At 39.5% G+C, this 19,434-nt stretch overlaps 1 protein-coding gene across 1 annotated transcript; it reads left to right on the top strand.

Moving 5' to 3' along the window:
• The first annotated feature begins 261 nt into the window (after positions 1 to 261).
• Positions 262 to 18,641, top strand: gle1 (GLE1 RNA export mediator). The gene is made up of 15 exons (XM_085785848.1): positions 262 to 506; positions 2,435 to 2,692; positions 3,919 to 4,080; positions 5,164 to 5,312; positions 5,400 to 5,460; positions 6,762 to 7,025; positions 7,802 to 8,024; positions 10,025 to 10,137; positions 11,498 to 11,710; positions 13,578 to 13,768; positions 14,857 to 14,986; positions 15,104 to 15,208; positions 16,128 to 16,210; positions 16,316 to 16,379; positions 17,860 to 18,641. The coding sequence occupies exons 1-15, from the start codon at positions 402 to 404 to the stop codon at positions 17,926 to 17,928; spliced, it is 2,190 nt and encodes a 729-aa protein (XP_085641974.1). The 5' UTR covers positions 262 to 401; the 3' UTR covers positions 17,929 to 18,641.
• Positions 18,642 to 19,434: the final 793 nt, after the last annotated feature.

The raw sequence follows: 19,434 nt of genomic DNA, 5'->3' as shown, positions 1-19,434 counted from the left end.
TTAACATTCATGACTGGATCATTTAACAGCTTTGATTGAGGCCCACGCGAGAAAGATTTGAGCCACGTGACCAGAAATGCTCTCATAGTAACCCAAATATTGTATTGTATTCCATTGATTATTATTATTATTATCTTTTTTTTACGAGGTCACTAAACCTAAAGCACAATTTAAAATGTATAAATACAAGCGGATATCGCACCCGGAACCTTGGAGCGGTGAACTGTGTTTCCCGTCGGCGCGTTATTAATGTGACGTCATCTGGCGGTTCGAAAATTTGTAGCTTGAACAACATTTAGTTAGTTTGTAGTTTTTTCTTTAATTTGTTTTGGACTTGTCCTCTGAGCAGCAGCAGCAGCAGCGGTTTGTCTCTTTGTTTCTCTCCGTCTGCCGGGATCAGGATGCCCGCGGAAACCATGGGACAGAAGTGGGAAGTCCTGGAGGCTTTGAAGAATTCACCGAAGGGGAAAGTCACGTTCGACCCGCAATGGTCGAACCGAGGCGAGGTGAGCTAACGGCCGGTCCCCGCTGACGTCACGGCGGCTAACGGAGGAGCTAACGGCTAAGCTAAAGGCTAGGCTAACGACCGTTCACCGCTGACGGTACCGCGGCTAACGGCTAAGCTAAACCGCCGCTGCTTGTTTTTTTTACTCTAACTGAGGCAGCAAACAGCATTTATTTCAGAACAGCGTTAACCTTTATTAAAATAAAACTAATATATGAATTAAGATGTTACATTGTATAAGCAAAATATACATAGATAAGCTAAGAAAACAGCAATTATCAAATACAAAACACAAGTGTAGTTGCAGAAGAAAATAGATGATAAATGATGTTTTAATAAAGCACACAGTACAAAAAGTAGTGAAAATGTGTTGAAGTGTTTTGTATTTAAAATATACATTTACTGGGCGTTTACCTGCTGTACAGGTGAGCTGCTGCTGTAATGTTACTATCAGTTACTGTACTTTCATTTTCTTGTCAATAGATACTTAAACTGTACAACAACACAACAGACATGTTAGTTAACTTAGTAGTAATAATCATCTTTATTTGTATAACACTTATATAAAGCAGTGTGACAAACTACTTGCTGGACAGAAAGATATAAATAAGATATCTTGCACTATTGAGCTGCCATTTTTACACTAGTCCCACATGTCCATATGTCGCTCCACTACTCTGGCTTTATTATACAATTTACAGTTTTATGTATTTATTTATGTCCAACATTAGCATGTGTGTGTACAAACTGCACACCTTCAGAAACTGTACAGAATAGCTCTCTGTTTTGTTTTATAGTTTTATATTTTACTACCTTTTTTCCCCATACCTTGTGTGCTATTGTGTGTATTGTACCTTGTATGCTAATTTCCCATGTAAAGTGCGAGATGAATAAACAGTCTTTTGTCTATAAAAAAGACTCTAAAACCCAGAGTGTAGTAGTAGTGCAGAGTAGAAAACCCTTTAAACTTAAAAAGGTGAAACTATAAAACAGATGTACGGTACTAGGCTATATCTTCAACAACATGATGCATGTAAATATTACTAGATTAAAGAGATTTCACCTTAAACAAAATGTGATACACTGAGAATATAAAACCATTTGTTTCAAGTTATTGATGGTCTGTGTTGTGACCCCTCAAAAAATAATCTTAAAAGTTATAATTAAAGCTAATAAAGCTTGTATAGTTTCATTAATATCAGTAATTGTTTGAGTCCCAGTAATAATGTTACTTTCCTAAACCTTTTGCATAAGATAATGTACAAAATTAGGATATTGAACACAACACAAAAGCTACATGAAGTTGCTGTTGGTGTCAAACCAAATCTTATTTTTTAGATATTTGTTCATCTCACTCCCCGTGGTTGTTTAATGTTTATTAGGTCTGGGACTTTACGCTTTTCTCCCGATTCAATTCTTCTACGATTTTTTGGATGGCGATTCAATTTAAATTGCGATTTTACGATATTGCCGATTCTCTCGATTTTTAGTCTTTAGCATTTTTAACATTTATCTGCACACAAATACTATGTGTGTTTGTTTTTTTCAATGGACCTTGAGTCTAATAATAAAGTCTATCTATCTATCTATAGGAGCCTATAAATGAACATACTCCATTATAAAGTGAACTTAAACCCTTTTCAAAACCTGTACTCTCTGTATGTAAAAAAGGCTAACAAATGCACATTGCACAATATTTAAAAAAAATAAAAAAAAATTCAAAAAAATGTTTAAAAAAAAAAAAAAAACGACTTTTGAAAAGAAAAATCGATTTAAAAATCGTCAGAAAAGATATCGCAATATTTATGTGAATCGATTTTTTCTCCCACCCCTAATGTTTATATCTATATATTTAAGAGTCTGTGCATGAAACGTCTGTGAAGTACTATCAAAGCATTGAACGTGTTTTTTGTGTGTGTGTTGTTGCAGCACATCATGGCCGGCTGTAAAGAGGCCATCAGCTTGTCCCCGAGCTCCGGCATCATCCTGGAGCGGCTCAGCTCGTCTCAGCTGCACCAGCGCTGCAGCTTCCTGGCCTCCAGCTCCGGAGACTCCAGCCCCGGCCTGTCGGACGAGACCCCGGCCTCGGGCAACGGCTCCTCCTCGGGGTCCGTCCCCGACGTCACGGCCGCCACCAGGTTCATCTCGCTGTCCACGGCCTCGTCCTTAAAGGCCGAGCGCGAGCAGGCAAGTCTAAAAATCTGGAAAACCTTCCAACACATGGAAAATGAGAAAAAAACAGTCAAAAGTCCTGGAAAAGCTTGAGTTGTCCTGGAAAATGATTCATCACAGCTACTACTTCTATTTGAGTTTTTCAGACACTTCTAAGGATTTCGTTTCCCCCCCCAAAAAAACATGTTTGTGCTGTTCTATGATAGATTTTCCATAATTTCTAAGCATTTAAGAGATTATTTCATAAGTTAGAGCCATAGACTGCAGATCTTTAAACCAGACTTCTGGGAGAGAGAATGAGAGAGAGGAATAAACATAGAAACAAACTGATTAAATATACAAAATAAGGTACCATTGTCGAAAATAACACTTCTCCAAAGCTTGAATGGGAGACACGGGATGAATCAGTGTACGGCGTAAAAACTAATGTCTGTCAGACTGTAGCAGCTGAAAATGTCCTGGAAAACGATTTCAAGAAAAGAGTGGGAACCCTGGTAATCCTGCGACCGCGTATTTATCACACTTTTATTTTATTTTTTTACTAGGCCTACTACTCTAGTCTATCCGACCATTTCGTGTTTTTAGTAACGTATTACCGCTGCTTCATAGTCGGACAGACGCACAGTAACAGTTACCTGTTATCGAACCATATCGACGAGCTAACGTGTCGTTTTATGTTTATATTTTTCTCTCCTTCAGCGTCACGTTCTCACTACGCACTGTTCTGGCTGTAAACTATCTATATATTGCCAATATCGTTGCCTTTTGCGATATTAATATCTTGCATGTTCATAGATATGATGAATTGTCCAGTCCTACTGGAAACACAAAACTAGTAATAATAATAATAATAATAATAATATAATAATAATACATTTAATTTCTAATGCACTTTTCATCAAACAAGATCTACAAAGTTAAAAAGTTAAAAGCAAGGTGAAGGAGATAAAACATATTCAATAAAAACAAAAAGACAAGGTTAAAAATCATATTAGTAATTAGCAATCATAGGCCTTAGGGTTAGTGTTGTTTCACACGATTGAGAGGGGCTGATCGATCGGAGCGTCCTTATCCAATATTATGTTCTTCCACTCATTTATCATATTTTCAGGTTAAAATCTGGCAACTTAAAGGAAACAGTTCACCCAAATTAATGTTAGAGTTTAAAAATCTTAATGAAAATAATTTTCTGACGTCTCCTCCCGTCCTTTTCTCTTTCTCCTTTGTCCGCGGTGCTTCAGGCCCTTGGTGAGGAGCTGCAGGACGAAGACGACGCTGAGGCAGATTTCAACGTCGCTCCCAGTCCGACGCCTCCGCCCGCCATCTCGCTGCTGTCGCCCAAAGACATGCAGACGGCCGGCTGCATCCTCAAGGCCGAGGAGCTGTGTCGGGAGAAGGCCAAGGTCAGAGGGGACGGTGATGACACACAGATCTGGAAAAATATAAGAGACCACTGTCACAAATGTTTCTTAAAAGCGTCTCTACATGTGTGACAGTCATTCTTTTCTTTTCTTTTTTAAACACCAACACAACTCGTTCTACTTAATGAGACACTGAACTACATCTGGTTTTATTAAATGATTAAATGGTTTGATTAAACATTGACATTATCCCACAAAAACTGATTTATAAACTCTTCCTGAGTTAAAATATTGCTGCTGTGTTGTTTAGGGATAAACATGAACATGTTTTCTTTGCATTATTATTATTCTTCAAGGTCTGAAAAGACTTGATATTTTTTGTTATTTAGACAAGTTTAGTCATTTTCAGCCAATAAAAGCTCTAAATGACAATATTTTTATTTCAGTTTTGGGAGAAATGTTGTCGGTAGCTGATAGAATGAAACAAAATTTTTTAATTTAATTTGACTCAAACACATACCTATAAATAGTAAAAACAGAGAAACTGATCATTTTGGGAGTGGTCTCTTAATTTTTTCCAGAGCTGTATATATTAGTACTGTATGTAATAAACTATAATCAATTTAATACAATACAATATTTGGATTACTAATGAGAGCATTTCTGGACATGTGGCTCAGTTATTTCCTCATGTGGGCTTCAATCAAAGCTGTTAAATTATCATATATATATACAGCACCTCAATACATTAGAATATAATGGAAAAGTTTATTTATGTCAGTAATTCAATTCAAAAAGTGAAACTAATATACGTTATACAGATCCATTACACACAGAATTAAACATTTCATGTCTTTAATTCCTTTTAGTTGTTGTGATTACGGCTTAAATGACCTAAAATTCAGTATCTCAAAAAAATAATTTTGAATATTACAAAAGACCAATTTTATTTATTATTTTTAAAGGCATTTTTAACATGGAAATGTTGGCCTCTTTAAAAGTATGTCCATTTATATGTCTCTTAATTTTTTTCCAGAGCTGTATATAATAATAATGATGATGATGATGATGATGATGATGATGATGATGATGATAATAATAATAATCTGAGCTGTTTAACTCCAGGTGGCGCTGCGGCAGCGACAGGAGATGCAGGAGAAGCAGCTGGCGGCGGTGGCGAGCGCCGAGTCGGAGCAGCTGAAACGCTTCGAGGAGCTGATGGAGCTGAAGCAGCGACAGGAGAGTCAGACGATCAGGGACATGATGGACCGAGAGTGAGGATGAGGAGGATTTAAAATCTCACGATGGTTCACTTTGTTTTAATTGTTAAACATGTTAACGACGTTTCTTCTTCGCCTCAGGACGAAGGAGAGCATCGGGCGCCAGGAGAAGCTGAAGGAGGAGCAGCGCCACAGGATGAAGGTACGTAACTTCTCCATGAACCACGAAGTTTGGTTTTTATCAGCTGCACATGCTTCATAAACAATAACACGTCACTTTGAAACACTGGATGTTTTGGATATTGATGATTTTCAGCCAATTATAGAGCATTACAATAATAATCTAACAAATAATAAATAAAGAAAAAGTAAATATTATTATAAAAGCATTTATTAAACTAGTCAGAGTCGACTTTATTGTCAATACCGCTATATATATTTTGTAAAATGAACACTTTTGTTTTATTCTATAAATCACTGACAATAGTTCTCTCAAATTTTAAATAACAATATTGTCATTTAGAATATTTATTTATTGGCAGAAAATGACAACTGGGCAAAATAACAAATAAGTTCCAGTGTTGTCAGACCTTGAATAATAATAATAATAACGCCAAGAAAACAAATTCATTTTTATTTTTAAAACAACACAACACTCACTTTTAACTTAGGAAGAGTTAAGAAATCAACAGAGGTGGAAAAACCCCAAGTAGTTTTTATAATCTTCATTAAATCCGATGTGGTTCAGGTGCTTCAGAGCTGTACGTATAATATATTGAGTTTCAGTTTTACAGCTTTTGAAAACATTTAAAGGGATAGTTCAACATTTTGGCAAATTGGCCCATTGCCATAATCCCTATAGTCATACAGTAGCAGTAGGTGCGTTACCTTTAATTGTCGGTGCAAGCTGTTTTTAGAACGGCGGAGCAGAGCCGCGAGCTGCTCAGAGCTACGCTACGGAGGCTAAGGGAATTTCTTGGTTTCCCTCATCAAACTCATCAAATACACAATCCAACAACTCCACAACGCTCTGGTGGACAAGTTGTGACCTGCACATTCACCACGCTATGAGATAATAACACAACGTTACCAGACAGAGTTGTTTTAGAGGGAAATTCATACAAAACCGCTGATGTGTGTTGCCTTCAGGGACAGTTTTTCATCAAGCAGTCTCTGTATTTCCCTCTAAAACAACTCTGTCTGGTAACGTTGTGTTATTATCTCATAGCGTGGTGAATGTGCAGGTCACAACTTGTCCACCAGAGCGTTTTGGAGTTGTTGGATTGTGTATTTGATGAGTTTGATGAGGTAAACCAAGAAATCCCATTAGCCTCCGTAGCGTAGCTCTGAGCAGCTCACGGTTCTGCTCCGCTGTTCTAAAAACAGCTTGTACCGACAATTAAAGGTAATGAACCTACTGCTATGACTATAGGGATTATGGCAATGGGCCAATTTGCCAAAATGTTGAACTATCCCTTTAAATGTAACTCTTCCTTGCTCCAGATCTTGAACCTGCGGCTGCGTGAGGCGGAGCAGCAGCGTGTCCGGGAGGCGGAGCTGGAGCGGCAGCGGCAGGCCGAGGGCCGCGAGCGGCTGCGGAGCCTCAACACCGTCCAGGAGGAAATCCTGCAGCTCAACCAGCTGCTGGAGCCCAGCGTCGCCACGCCGACACACAGCCAGCTGCCCGCCGCCACGCTCAGCGCCTTCAGCGCCCGCGGCAACCAGCTGTGCTCCCAGGTGTCCGAGGTGGTGAGGAAGACGGCCGAGGTCAGTACGGGTTTCTCTTTCTTTCTTTCCTTCTTTCTTTCTTTCTTTCTTTCTTTCTTTCTTTCTTTCTTTCTTTCTTTCTTTCTTTCCTTCTTTCTTTCTTTGCTCTTTCTTTCTTTCTTTCTTTCTTTCTCTCTTTCTGTCTTTCCTTCTTTCCTCTTTCCTTCTTTCTTTCCTTCCTTCCTTTCTTTCCTTCTTTCTTTCTTTCTTTGCTCTTTCTTTCTTTCCTTTCTTTCTCTATCTCTTTTTGTCTTTCTTTCCTTCTTTCTTTCCTTCCCCTTTCTTACTCTCTTTCTTTCTTTCTTTCTTTCTTTCTTTCTTTCTTTCTTTCCTCTTTCTTTCCTTCTTTCTCTCTTTCTTTCTTTCCTTCCTCTTTCCTCTTTCTTTCTTTTTTCTTTCTTTCCTATTTCTTTCTTTCTCTCTTTCATTCTTTCTTTCTTTCTGTCTTTCTTTCTATCTTTCCTTCTTTTTCTCTTTCCCTTTTTCTCTCTTTCTTTCTTTCTCTCTTTCCTTCTTTCTCTCTTTCTTTCCTCTTTCTCTCTTTCCTTCTTTCTTTCTCTCTTTCCTTCTTTCTCTTTCTTTCCTCTTTCTTTCTTTCTTTCTTTCTTTCTTTCTTTCTTTCCTCAAAGAAATAAAGTGTGTCTTGTCAGTTCTTCCATGATTTATGCCAAAGTAGAATAATCACATCCCATAATTTGTCACCGTGCTGTAAATCTTGACCCTGTCGTCGTTCTTCGTCGTTCTTCTCCTCCGTTCTTCTCCTCCGTGGTCTCCAGGGCGAGTTCCCCAGCGTGGAGGACATGACGTCGGCGGAGCGCGCGCTGCACGAGATGCGGGCGCTGATCCGGCTGATGCAGGAGGAGGCCACGAAGGTGCAGGAGAAGAAGAAGAGGGAGGTGGAGGAGGAGGAGGCGCGCAGGAAGCAGGCGGAGCTGCAGGTGCAGCAGGAGGCGCAGAAGAAGGCGGCGCAGTCGGCCAAGGAGAAGGCGCAGAGGAAAGGTGAGAGAAGGAGAAGAAGGAGAAGTTGTTTCTGTTTTGTTATTTTTAAAGGTACATTGTGTAGGAATTCCTCCCATCTAGCGTTGCGGTTGTATATCGGCAGACGGACGACAGCCGCTGCAGGTAACGGCATAAACAAGCCTCTATGTAAACAAGTGGTCCGCCAGCACGAGGCAAAACAATACACGTGACGATATGTTGTCATGGCGATGTCGTATTGTTTACCTGACCCACGTTTTACCGGCTTTCTCTGGACTTCTGTGACTAAAATTACGTCTGGTTTGTTAGCGACGGCCGTCTGCCCGACTGCAGGTGAATGCAGCATCAGTGTAACGCTCCATTCCTCCTCACTGCGTTACCACGGTGACTTTTCACAGACGCCACCTCCACCTGAGCCGACAGCTCCGTCTGGTGTCTCCGCTGAGTTTCCGTGGTTTCCTACCGTCACGCTGCCACTGAACGTAAAACCATGGCGACACCGCATGGCAGCAGCACCGAGCTTACCCGCTCCATGGAGATATGAATGATATGAACGGCTCATTCAGAGCTGAAAGGAACACTTCAGTCTGTTGATGGGGGGATTACTGATTAATGAAAAACAGACTTTTGAACTAAATAATCGATTTTCCTGAATAGATAACAGGAGAAGTTACACAATGTCCCTTTAAAACGCAGATAATTTTTGTTGTTAAACGTTCAAAATCCAGTAGGGCTGTAGCCGATATCCGAGTACTCGAGTACTCGCTCGGCTTGGGCGGCATCCGAGTACCATTTCACCTACTCGGATACAATGTTAATGGTTCCTTTATTGAAGTGTGCGCTGCTGTTATAAGACATATGTGACCCGATCCATCAAAATGTCTAAGTGACCCAAATTTCAAAGTTGAGATTTTGGTATCAATGGAAAGATTAGAAAATAAGCTTTAAAATGACACCCTAGTCAGAGTCATACATTTGATGGTTTTTGAGATGTGGCCATTTGAATTACGATCTCCTACTCTCTTATTCCGTTCTAAAACCTGAGAAAATAGCAGTTAAAGTTTTTGCCAGTGACTCTGGCATCTGTTCCTGTACCACGTGATTACACGCACCCTATACAGTCCCTTGTTGTCATAGAGGCAGCATTCAATGACCCTCGGAAAGCAGAGAATCTCACAATTCAGATGCTTTTTACAGCTCGTTTCTATCATAAACGGTTCAGAAGTTGTCATGTTTTGTTGACATTTTGTAAAACATGTGCAAGCGTGTACGTTCGGTTTAGCATCGTTGCTACGCTCTGTTAGCGTCGATGCTACGTTCGGTTTAGCATCTGTTTCTGTATCCGTCCCTTCTCGTCATAGAGGCGACATTCAATGACCGTCGGAAAGCGGAGAATCCCGCGATTCAGATGCAGTTTACAGCTCGTCTCTATCATGAATGGTTCAGGAGATATTTCATGTTTTGCACCGATGCAACGCTCATTTTCAGAGGGTTTAAGTTGCAAGTCAACTTTAATCATCATTTACGTGACTTTTCTCATTTATCTGGACTGTGAAACTTTGGGAGATTGTTTTTGAATGTCATTGCTTTGAAATTAGGGTAAAAAAAATTTTTTGATTTTCTATGGGTTTTCCACGTTATCAGCTGATTATCTAAAAATAGAACGTTGCGACTTCCGACTCATTTTGATGGAACGGGTCACATATGTTTAGCCTATTAACGGGACAATTTAATTCCGTGGCATTCCTTCTTTCTTTTTTTTTGCTCTTTTAATTGCGAGTGATTTGAGGGCGAATCTGTGAGGAAAAATATCGCACATGGACAACTTTTAGCTGTTTTAGTAAAATAATAAGTGTGTTATTATGAAAAAAGTGTGTTACTTTACTGTCTGATTCACATGGCTCTCTTTGGCTGCTCCGCTCTCCTCCCACATGCTCCGTGCTCCGCTCTCCCTCTGCTACAATCACCCCCCCCCCCCCCTCAGTGTTATTAACCTGTGGTCGTGTGGTTGTTTGCTGCAGGGCTGCAGAACAGCGCCGAGGACTGGACGCTGAAGTGGCTGAAGGAGCTGCAGGACTCGGCCAATCAGTGCGCTCGGTCCTTCGAGGAGCTGAACTCCCCCAAAGACACTCAGGTGACTTATCATCCCCTTCTTCCTCCTCCTCCTCTTCCTCTTTCTCCTCTTCTCTTCCTCCTCCTTCTTCTTCCTCTTCCTCCTCCTCCTCCTCTCCTCCTTCTTCTTCTTCCTCTTCCTCCTCCTCCTTCTTCTTCCTCTTCTTCCTCCTCCTCCTCCTCCTCTTCTTCTCCTCTTCCTCCTCCTCCTTCTTCTTCCTCTTCTTCCTCCTCCTCCTCCTCCTCTTCTTCTCCTCTTCCTCCTCCTTCTTCTTCCTCCTCTTCCTCCTCCTCCTTCTTCCTCCTCTTCTTCTTCCTCCTCCTCCTCCTTCTTCTTCCTCTTCCTCCTCCTCTCCTTCTTCTTCCTCCTCCTCTCCTCCTTCTTCTTCTTCCTCTTCCTCCTCCTCCTTCTTCTTCCTCTTCCTCCTCCTCTCCTTCTTTTTCCTCCTTCTTCTTCTTCCTCTTCCTCCTCCTTCTTCTTCCTCCTCCTCTCCTCCTCTCCTCCTTCTTCTTCTTCCTCCTCCTCCTCCTTCTTCTTCCTCCTCCTTCTCCTCTCCTTCTTCCTTTTCTTCTCCTCTTCCTCCTCCTCCTACTTCTTCTCCTCCTCCTTCTTCTTCCTCCTCTCCTTCTTCCTCTTCCTCCTCCTCCTTCTTCTTCCTCCTCCTTCTCCTCTCCTTCTTCCTTTTCTTCTCCTCTTCCTCCTCCTCCTCCTACTTCTTCTCCTTCTTCTTCTCCTTCTTCTCCTCCTCCTTCTTCTCCTTCTTCTTCCTCCTCCTTCTCCTCTTCCTCCTCCTCTTCCTACTTCTTCTCCTCCCTCTTCTTCCTCCTCCTCCTCTTCCTCCTTCTTCTCCTCCTCCTCCCTCTTCCTCCTCCTCTTCTTCCTGTTCTCCTTCCTCTACTTCTTCTCCTTCTCTTCCTCTTCTTTTCCTCTTCTCCTTCTCATCTTTTTCTCTTCTTCTTCCTCTTCTTCATCAATGTTTGTAACAAAGCTTGGAAATTACATTATTACATTACATTAGTACTGAGACAATCACATGTTTCTATACATTAATATTATCGAGTCTTCACCTGAATATTCGATGCAATAAAACCAAAACTACACGATCAGAGAAAAATTCAACAAGTGGATGAATCTTTGAGAATCCGACAGTCGTCTGAACATCCTGAGGTTCGATACCGTGCACTCACCTCTCTCTCAAATTCAAATTCAAATTCAAAAACAGCTTTATTGGCATGAACAGAAATTTGTTGTTTCCAAAGCATTTTACAAACTATTTACAAAGATATTTCCATATAACAAATATACAATATGAAACATTTCAATATACACATATATACAATATTAGACATTTCAATATCTCTCTCCCTCTCTCTCCGTTCAGACCAAGAAGTTGAAGCTGGAGCTGCAGAAAGCCGCCAGCATCCCCGTCAGCCAGATCGCCAGCAACTCCGGCTCGCAGCTCCGAGAAATCTTCGACAAGATCGACAAGCTGCTGTCGGGGCGGCCGGTGGTGTCGGGCGGCCGCTCCGTCTCCACCTCCCAGCATCCTCAGGGGCTCGACTTCGTCTGCTACAAACTGGCCGAGAAGTTCGTGGTGAGTCGGTTTAGTTTGATTTTATGAGATGATGAAGCCGCAGCAGGTTTTTTTTATATATAATTTGATGATTTAGCAAAGAAAAAGTCATTTTTTCTGCTTTTTTCCCCACATTTTACTGCTTTTTGTCTCTGACCAGTTGAATCACACTGCAAAAACTCAAAATCTTACCAAGAATATTTGTCTTATTTCTAGTCAAAATGTCACTTCTAGTCAAAACTAATCTCATTATACTTAAAATAAGACTCATCACATTAAAAATTACCTTGTTTTAGACACTTTTTTCCTTCTTTCAAGCATATTTTCACTTGATATCTGATAGATACAAGTTCATTTTTAGGTGACGAGTCTTATTTTAAGTGGAAAGAGATTAGTTTTGACCAGAAATTAGACATTTTGACAAGAAATAAGACAAATATTCTTGGAAAGATTTTGAGTTTTTGCAGTGCATTAACTGAGTTTATTAATCAGTCAATTAAAATAATACGTTTTTAGCTCAACAGTGTAAATACAAACATTCAGGGATGCAAACAGCGCGCCGAAAAGCGAAACTCGCTTTTTTCATGACCAATTAGGTGACTTGTGTGAATCGTTCAGATCCGAAGAGTTTTTGTTTTTGATGGGTGGGGGGGGGGGGGGTCTCAGCGTCTCAGCGTCTCAGCTGGGGTCAGTAAAATGTTTTTCTACAGGCTGAGACAGTGACAATCACGTGAAACTGAGGCGAACTCATTCATGGTTGTCTCTGATTATACTGATGACAGCCGACCTCCAATGTTGACGCGCGACATGCGCGCTCGTTACCCAAAGCGGCGTGTAGCCGCGTGCAGTCGGTGCGACGGTGACGCCGTTTTTTCCCCCGTGCATGTGGAGCTGTGATGTCTGTGGAGCTGTGCGCCGCGGACATGCACGGTTCCCTACGTTGCTGTGTCAGGCAGGTGTTCCCACGGAGCTCTGCCCCGTTTCAGAGGTGAAGGAGAGACGTCGCCTCCGCGATGTAGAATGTGTTCAATTAAAGTGAAACTAACACATTATATCCTCTCTTTTTTGGTCCTGACCCGTTTGCATCCCTGAACATTGACAAGCCTGAAATTTGATTTGTGGCCTCGATCGCCGCTGCAAAAATCAAATTTATTTTCATTAGAGATGAATCTGACAATGTTTTTTTAGATTAATTGTTTGGTTTGTAAATTAAAAAGCCAGAAAAGATGTTCAAGATCTAAGATGAAACCATCAAGACGTATAAAACTCGACTGTAGATTTAGAAGAGCAAAATTTCACAAACGTTTTCAAAGTTTAAAATCTCTGAAACAATTTTTACACTTTTATAAAGGTTTGTTGACATTTTACTTTTGAGAAATTTAAACTTTTTGGCATTTTTAACTCGTTTCCCATCAGTTTAAGGCGACGTCCTCCCATTTACATGTCCTAAACATCTGCTCTTAAAGGACAATTCTGGGCAAATTCAACTCAGGGCTGTATTTTCCTAACATCTTAGGTCTAAAAGAAGGAATCTGAAGATTTTTTTAATTGCTCCTGTTTTGCGGTTCACTTCTGGGTGCATGTTTGAGTAGCCACCTGACGCTGTCTGTGGCTTTGAGGGATGTAAACAGCCTAAGCAGCAGAACTTCAATCCGCTCCCATTCATCGCTGCCGTGGCGATGCGGGGACAGACACAACTACCGCAAAACAACAAAACTAAAAATCTTCAGATTCCTTCTTTTAGACCTAAAATGATAGGTAAATACAACCCCGAGTTGAATTTCCCCGGAATTGTCCTTTAAGTTTTCTCCGTGTAAAACCAAACGTATTGATCACATTGAAACATTGACACAACCAAACCAAGTGAACTCTGAACTCCTCTGGGCAGAAACAAGGAGAGGAGGAGGTGGCGTCGCATCACGAAGCCGCCTTCCCCATCGCCGTGGTGGCGTCCGGCGTGTGGGAGCTGCACCCCCGGGTGGGCGACCTCATCCTCGCCCACCTGCACAAGAAATGTCCGTACGCCGTCCCGCACTACCCGCCGATGAAGGACGGCACCGCTATAGAGGAGTACCAGAGGTGAGTGAGAGACTCGATGTTTTATGTTTTCATTGCTCATACAGAGTTAAAGGACAATTCCGGGCAAATTCAACCTGGGGTTCGAGTTTCCTAATATTTTAGATCTAACAGAAGACTTCGCGAGACTTTGTATTCCAGCTCCGTTTACAAACATCGTCGTCTTTCTTCACTGTAAAAACTCAAAAACTTTCCAAGAATATTTGTCTTATTTCTTGTCAAAATGTCTCATTTCTAGTCAAAACTAACCTCTTTCCATTTAAAATAAGACTCGTCACCTAAAAATGTACTTGTCTTTAGATCATTTTCACTTGTTTCAAACAAATTTTCAATTGAAATAAGGAAGAAAAATCTGCCAGTGAAAGCAAAGTTTTTTGTGCTTGTAATAAGGAAGAAAAACTTGCTCCACTATCAGATTTTTCTACTTATTTCAAGTGAAAATGTCCTTGAAAGACGTAAAAAGTGTCTAAAAACAAGCTACTTTTTAATGTGATGAGTCTTATTTTTAGTATAATTAGATTTGTTTTGACTAGAAATGACATTTTGACTAGAAATAAGACAAATATTCTTGGTAAGATTTTGAGTTTTTGCAGTGTTGAAGTAAAGATGTCATCTGTTTTGTAAGACATAAACAGCCTAAGCAGTTTAAGATCGGTCTGCTCCCATCATACGCTGCCGTGGCGATGCAGGGACAGACAGAACTGCTGCAGAACAGGAGACATTAAAAAGAAAAGCTTCAGATTCATTCTTTTTAGACCTGAAATATCAGGAAACTAGAGCCTCAGGTTGAATTTGACAGGAATTGTCCTTTAAAAACCACAGGTGACGGGGCATTTTCAGTTGCTGGTCCAGAACTGTGCAATAATTTGCCACATTAAGAATGTCCAAGAACATATTTTGCTGAATCAAATGTTGTAAAATGGAAAACAGACTGGTTTTTAGCCGTGTTTTGAAAATATTAATGATTAAAATATGTTCTTTTTCTTCTTTTTTATGTATTTTTTTGGTCGTCGTTCTTGTTTTGCACATAATTGTAAATAAAAGCACTCTGGTCAACATGTTGTTTTTAAATGTGCTGTCATTTCCTCCAGGATCCTCGGTTACCGCGTCGACGACTCCGGGGTTGAAGGTCAGGACAGTTTCCTGAAGCGGATGTCGGGGATGATCCGTCTGTACGCCGCCGTCATCCAGCTGCGGTGGCCGTACGGCTCCAAGCAGGGGGTAAAAACACCTAAACTTTACCTCTTTATTCATCTTCTTTTAGTCTTGTTTTTAAACTTTATTTGGAAAAAAGCAACATTAAAGTGTTAAAAACCTGTTTGAATCAACTCGTTGCAGTCGGTTCCTCACGGCCTGAACCACGGCTGGCGCTGGTTGGCCCAGATGTTGAACATGGAGCCGCTGGCCGACATCACGGCCACGCTGCTGTTCGACTTCCTGGAGGTGAGTCAGTCAGTCAGTCGGTCGGTTCTGTTTAATGTTTTTATTATTTATGGGTCAATTAAAGGTGAGACTGGTATTTCTCCATAAAAATCGTGACTATACAGGAAAATAAATCTGGACTCAAATGTGGAATAAATGTGATTTATTTAAACCTGTGAATATTCTCATTTGTCCAGGTCATAGTTATCTCAAGGAAATGTAAATTGAATGCAACTGGACTTGGTTAAATTGATTTATTTAACTTTTTGTGATGCAACAATGTGTTTCTTGACAAATTTAACATAATTTGTCACATTGTTTTGAAGGAAAGCTAAGTGCTTTTATCTTTTAAATCCTGCTCAGTGCTGCCAAATGCATTAAAAGTTAAATATAGAAGTGAAGAGTTCATTTGCAAAAGCAGATAAATGCCATTTTGAAAAAAAAAAAAAAAAAATATATATATATATATATATATATATATATATATATATATATATATATATATATATATGTATATGTATATATATATATATATATATATATATATTTCAATTTCAATTTAATGTTTTCAGAAGAAAGTTCACTTAAATCCACTGTAGGTGGATAAAATATTTATTTTTTTATAATTCTTTTGTGTTTACACCATTTGATATTTTCAGGACATTCAGTCTGATTTTGTTAGAAAATGTTTCAAATGTCATAAAACCAACACGAAAACAAAATGTACTTTTATACAAATCTGCCACATGCTTTTAAAACAATTATGTATATATTTATTTTCATTTTCTTTAAAAAAAAACATTTGTTACTGACCCTTAAATGAATTTATTTTGTAAATAAAGTTTTAATTTTCTAAATAAGAGCACAAATGATCTGAAAATACTTTCACAGTTCAGTTGTTTGTGACTCAGATCTGGTTGTCGTTGTTTGTCTCCGTCAGGTTTGTGGAAACGCGCTGATGAGTCAGTACAAGGTTCAGTTCTGGAAGCTCATCCTGCTGCTGAAGGACGAATACTTCCCCAGGTACACACACACACACACACACACACACACACACACACACACTGGTCCTGTAGCGGAGCAGCAACATCTGTCTCCAGATGTGTAACCCAGTCGTGTCTCCTCCAGGATCGAGGCGGTGACCAGCAGCGGACAGATGGGCTCCGTCATCAGACTCAAACAGTTTCTAGAGGTGAGACGCTGGATAATGAATGAATGAAAGTTTATTTGAACACAGAATAAAACAACAAAACGTAACAATTATTGATGTTCAAAAGGAGCAGGAAGAAGCCAAACGCTTATTAGATCCCACCCCCTGCAATGTTAAGTTATGTTAAGTTTCCGAACGTCAAAAACGTAAGCCGGTTTTTCTCTTCCGGTGGAATTGTATGTTCACGTTTCCATGGTTTCAGTAGTTGTCATAGTTGCTGTAAAACGCATGGATCTATTAACGCTGGCTTTTAACAATGGATGTCCATTTGTGTGATATCCACTGTTAAAAGCCGGCGTGATGATCCATGCGTTTTTATAGATTTTAATTGAAAAAAGAAAAAAAAAAAAAAAAAAGATCCATGCGTTAACGGCGACTACTGAAACTATGGAAACGTAAACATACAATTCCACCGGAAGAGAAAAACCTAAAAACAGAAAGAACAGAACAGAAAAACAATAGAATGATAATAAATAGACATCTATCCATCCATCGTTCTATCTATTCATCTATAGGTACTATCTAATTTGTGAATTAATTCTTTGTAACAAGGGGTAGACAATATAAGTTCGCTTCTTTTTGCCCCCTTTCATTCAAGAGTTACAGTATTGTCACTGTTTATTTTATTTTTTGTTTTTATGCTTGATAAATGAATAATAAGAAATAAATAAACTAAAAAAAACTAAACTAAAACTAAAAATCTATCTATCTAGAGCAGTGGGGGGGGGTATGATGTCATTGTTTCACAAAAGATTTGGGTGTCTAGTCCAGTGGTTTTCAAAGTGGGGTTCGGGGACCCCCAGGGGTCCTTGAGAGGGTTCAAGGGGATCCCTAGGTTTTTTCTAGAATTTTAAAAGGTTTTTTTTATTATTATTATTTTTAACATTTATATATAAATATATAATTAGAAATTTGACCACTTTTTCTAGATTTATTTATTTATTTTCCATTTTTTAAAGAAGTTTTACCAGTTTCTTCTAGGATTTTCTGTTTTTCAGAAATGTCTCTACAATATTTCCAAAGATTCCTGCCATTGGCCCTAATTGGAACAAACATTGACTAAAAAAGTTATGTTCTTCAGTCTCATAACAAATATTTGTGTATTTGCTTCAAAAGTCTGTCCAATGGGGGTCCATGGTCTGATTTGTGTCAATTTAGGGGTCCTTGATGTAAAAAAGTTTGAGAACCACTGGTCTAGTCTACACTCGGCCGGCGTTCTCAGATTTTCCCACTTTTTACGACATGTTTCCAAAAAATCCAGTTTTCACCTCAAGATGACGCCGAACGACAAAATACTAATGCAGATTCATTATACCTGTGTCCGTCTGGACCGGCTCTACGGATGATTACTGCTGTCTCATGATGTCTAACGTTGTCTGTTGTTTTCTAACGATAGCGTTTGATTTGTTTTGTCCTCCATCCTCCCTTCTTCTCCTCCTTCCTCTCCTTCTTCTCTCTCCAGACGTCGCTGCAGAGCCGACAGATCAGTCCGCCCAAAGGTCAGCTCACCTCCGCGTTCTGGAGGTCGTGAGGGACGACGACGCTTCACTTTTAGATGAGGAGACGTTTTAAACTAACAAGATAAATTATCCATCGGAGGAGAGAGAAAAAAAAACAAACAAACAAACCAAAAACACTGACATCCGTCCTCCCAACATCTGTCCAGATGGATCGCTGGGTGTGACCTCGTCCAGATGTGTTGGTCGTGGTGGATGAATTCCTGCTTCGTAGTTCATGTGGAAGAAAAAGATCCAGTCGATGATTAAAAAAAATGCAATAATGACGCTGAAGTGCCTCCGAGATCAGAGAGTTTATTAAAGCTGCTTGTTCCAGTTTTGCTCTTAGTTAGTTGCGTTTCCTGGGACTGAAACTCCATCATCACTGAACCTCAGACGGTCGCTGTTCAAAATCAACACACAACTCGTGTCGATGGATCGATGGATTTGAAATGTTTTGCTATTTATTTTTATTTTTTTAATGAATCCACCATGTGGAAGTCGAGACTTTGTGGGTTTAATGAGCTTTCGTCATCGTCGTCGTCGAATCACTGTCAATAAAGTTTTCCTGCAGAGGGAGACGAGAAGTTTTTTTTTCCCCTTTAAAACTGAAGCTTTAATGTGAAATTCATCACGATTCATGTCGTTCCAGTTCTGACGATAACGTGGAATAAAACTGGACAGAAACCAGAACCAATGTTTCTGTAAAACTCCATCAAATGTCTGAAATAAAATCTCATCGACACTTCACTGTTTTGATTTGTGTGTGTTTTTCTTCTTTCCCCTCCACTAGATTGTTCAGAAGGAGAAAAACTAAGGTGTTAATCAATATAATAAAAGTCTATAATGTGTTTAATGGTGTTTTTTCACACTGGAATGAATGAGTTTTATTTCTGTACGTATAACTGATAATCCCATTTCTCAGGGTTTAGGTAGAAGCTAACAAACTTAACATACTGATACTCATCACAAAACAAAATACACAAGAATAAAGCACAAAAATTTGAAATTGGTTGTATCTATAAACTTGTGTTTCTCAACAAAATGAAAAATAACCAGAACGAATGTTGTTTCTGTATAAATAAATCCATCAAATGTTTGAAATAAAACCTCATCGACACTTCAATGGAAAGTTTTGTTTTGATTTGTGTAAATTTTTCTTTTAAACCCTCCCTCCACTAAATTGTTCAGAAGGTGTTAATATAATAATAGTCTATTATGTGTTTAATGATGTATTTTCACACTTTTAATGATGATTCAGTAGCCTTTTTATAACAGGGTTTCTCCAGGGTCTTAAAAAGTGTAAAAAATAAATGAAAATCTAAATTTTTGGCCTTAAAAAGTCTTAAATTCATTGAAGTATTGTGTTCAAGTCTTAAATAATTTTAGGGTTAGGGTTAGCAACCAACCAGCAACCAACACGCAACTCATATATTGCAGCCAATTTACTTTGCAAGTAATTTTGTGACTCTGCATTTGTACGTTTTTGTTTTGTTTGTTGTGATAAAGGTCTTAAATTTCATTCATAATGGTCTTAAAAC

The sequence above is a fragment of the Trachurus japonicus genome, chromosome 9, assembly GCF_045865225.1.
Source record: "Trachurus japonicus isolate A0001 chromosome 9, Traja_1.0".
Lineage (NCBI taxonomy): Eukaryota > Metazoa > Chordata > Actinopteri > Carangiformes > Carangidae > Trachurus > Trachurus japonicus.
Note: the sequence above shows the minus strand (reverse complement) of the source record. Positions and strands in the feature narration are given on the sequence as shown.

What these genes read in the sequence shown, in the direction of transcription:
- gle1 (XM_085785848.1), top strand. Translation starts at nt 402, where the DNA reads ATGCCCGCGGAAACCATGGGACAGAAGTGGGAAGTCCTGGAGGCTTTG. An exon ending in ACTCCCCCAAAGACACTCAG is followed by an intron (nt 10,138 to 11,497) that starts GTGACTTATCAT and finishes CTCTCCGTTCAG; the next exon opens with ACCAAGAAGTTGAAGCTGGA. An exon ending in CGTACGGCTCCAAGCAGGGG is followed by an intron (nt 14,987 to 15,103) that starts GTAAAAACACCT and finishes AACTCGTTGCAG; the next exon opens with TCGGTTCCTCACGGCCTGAA.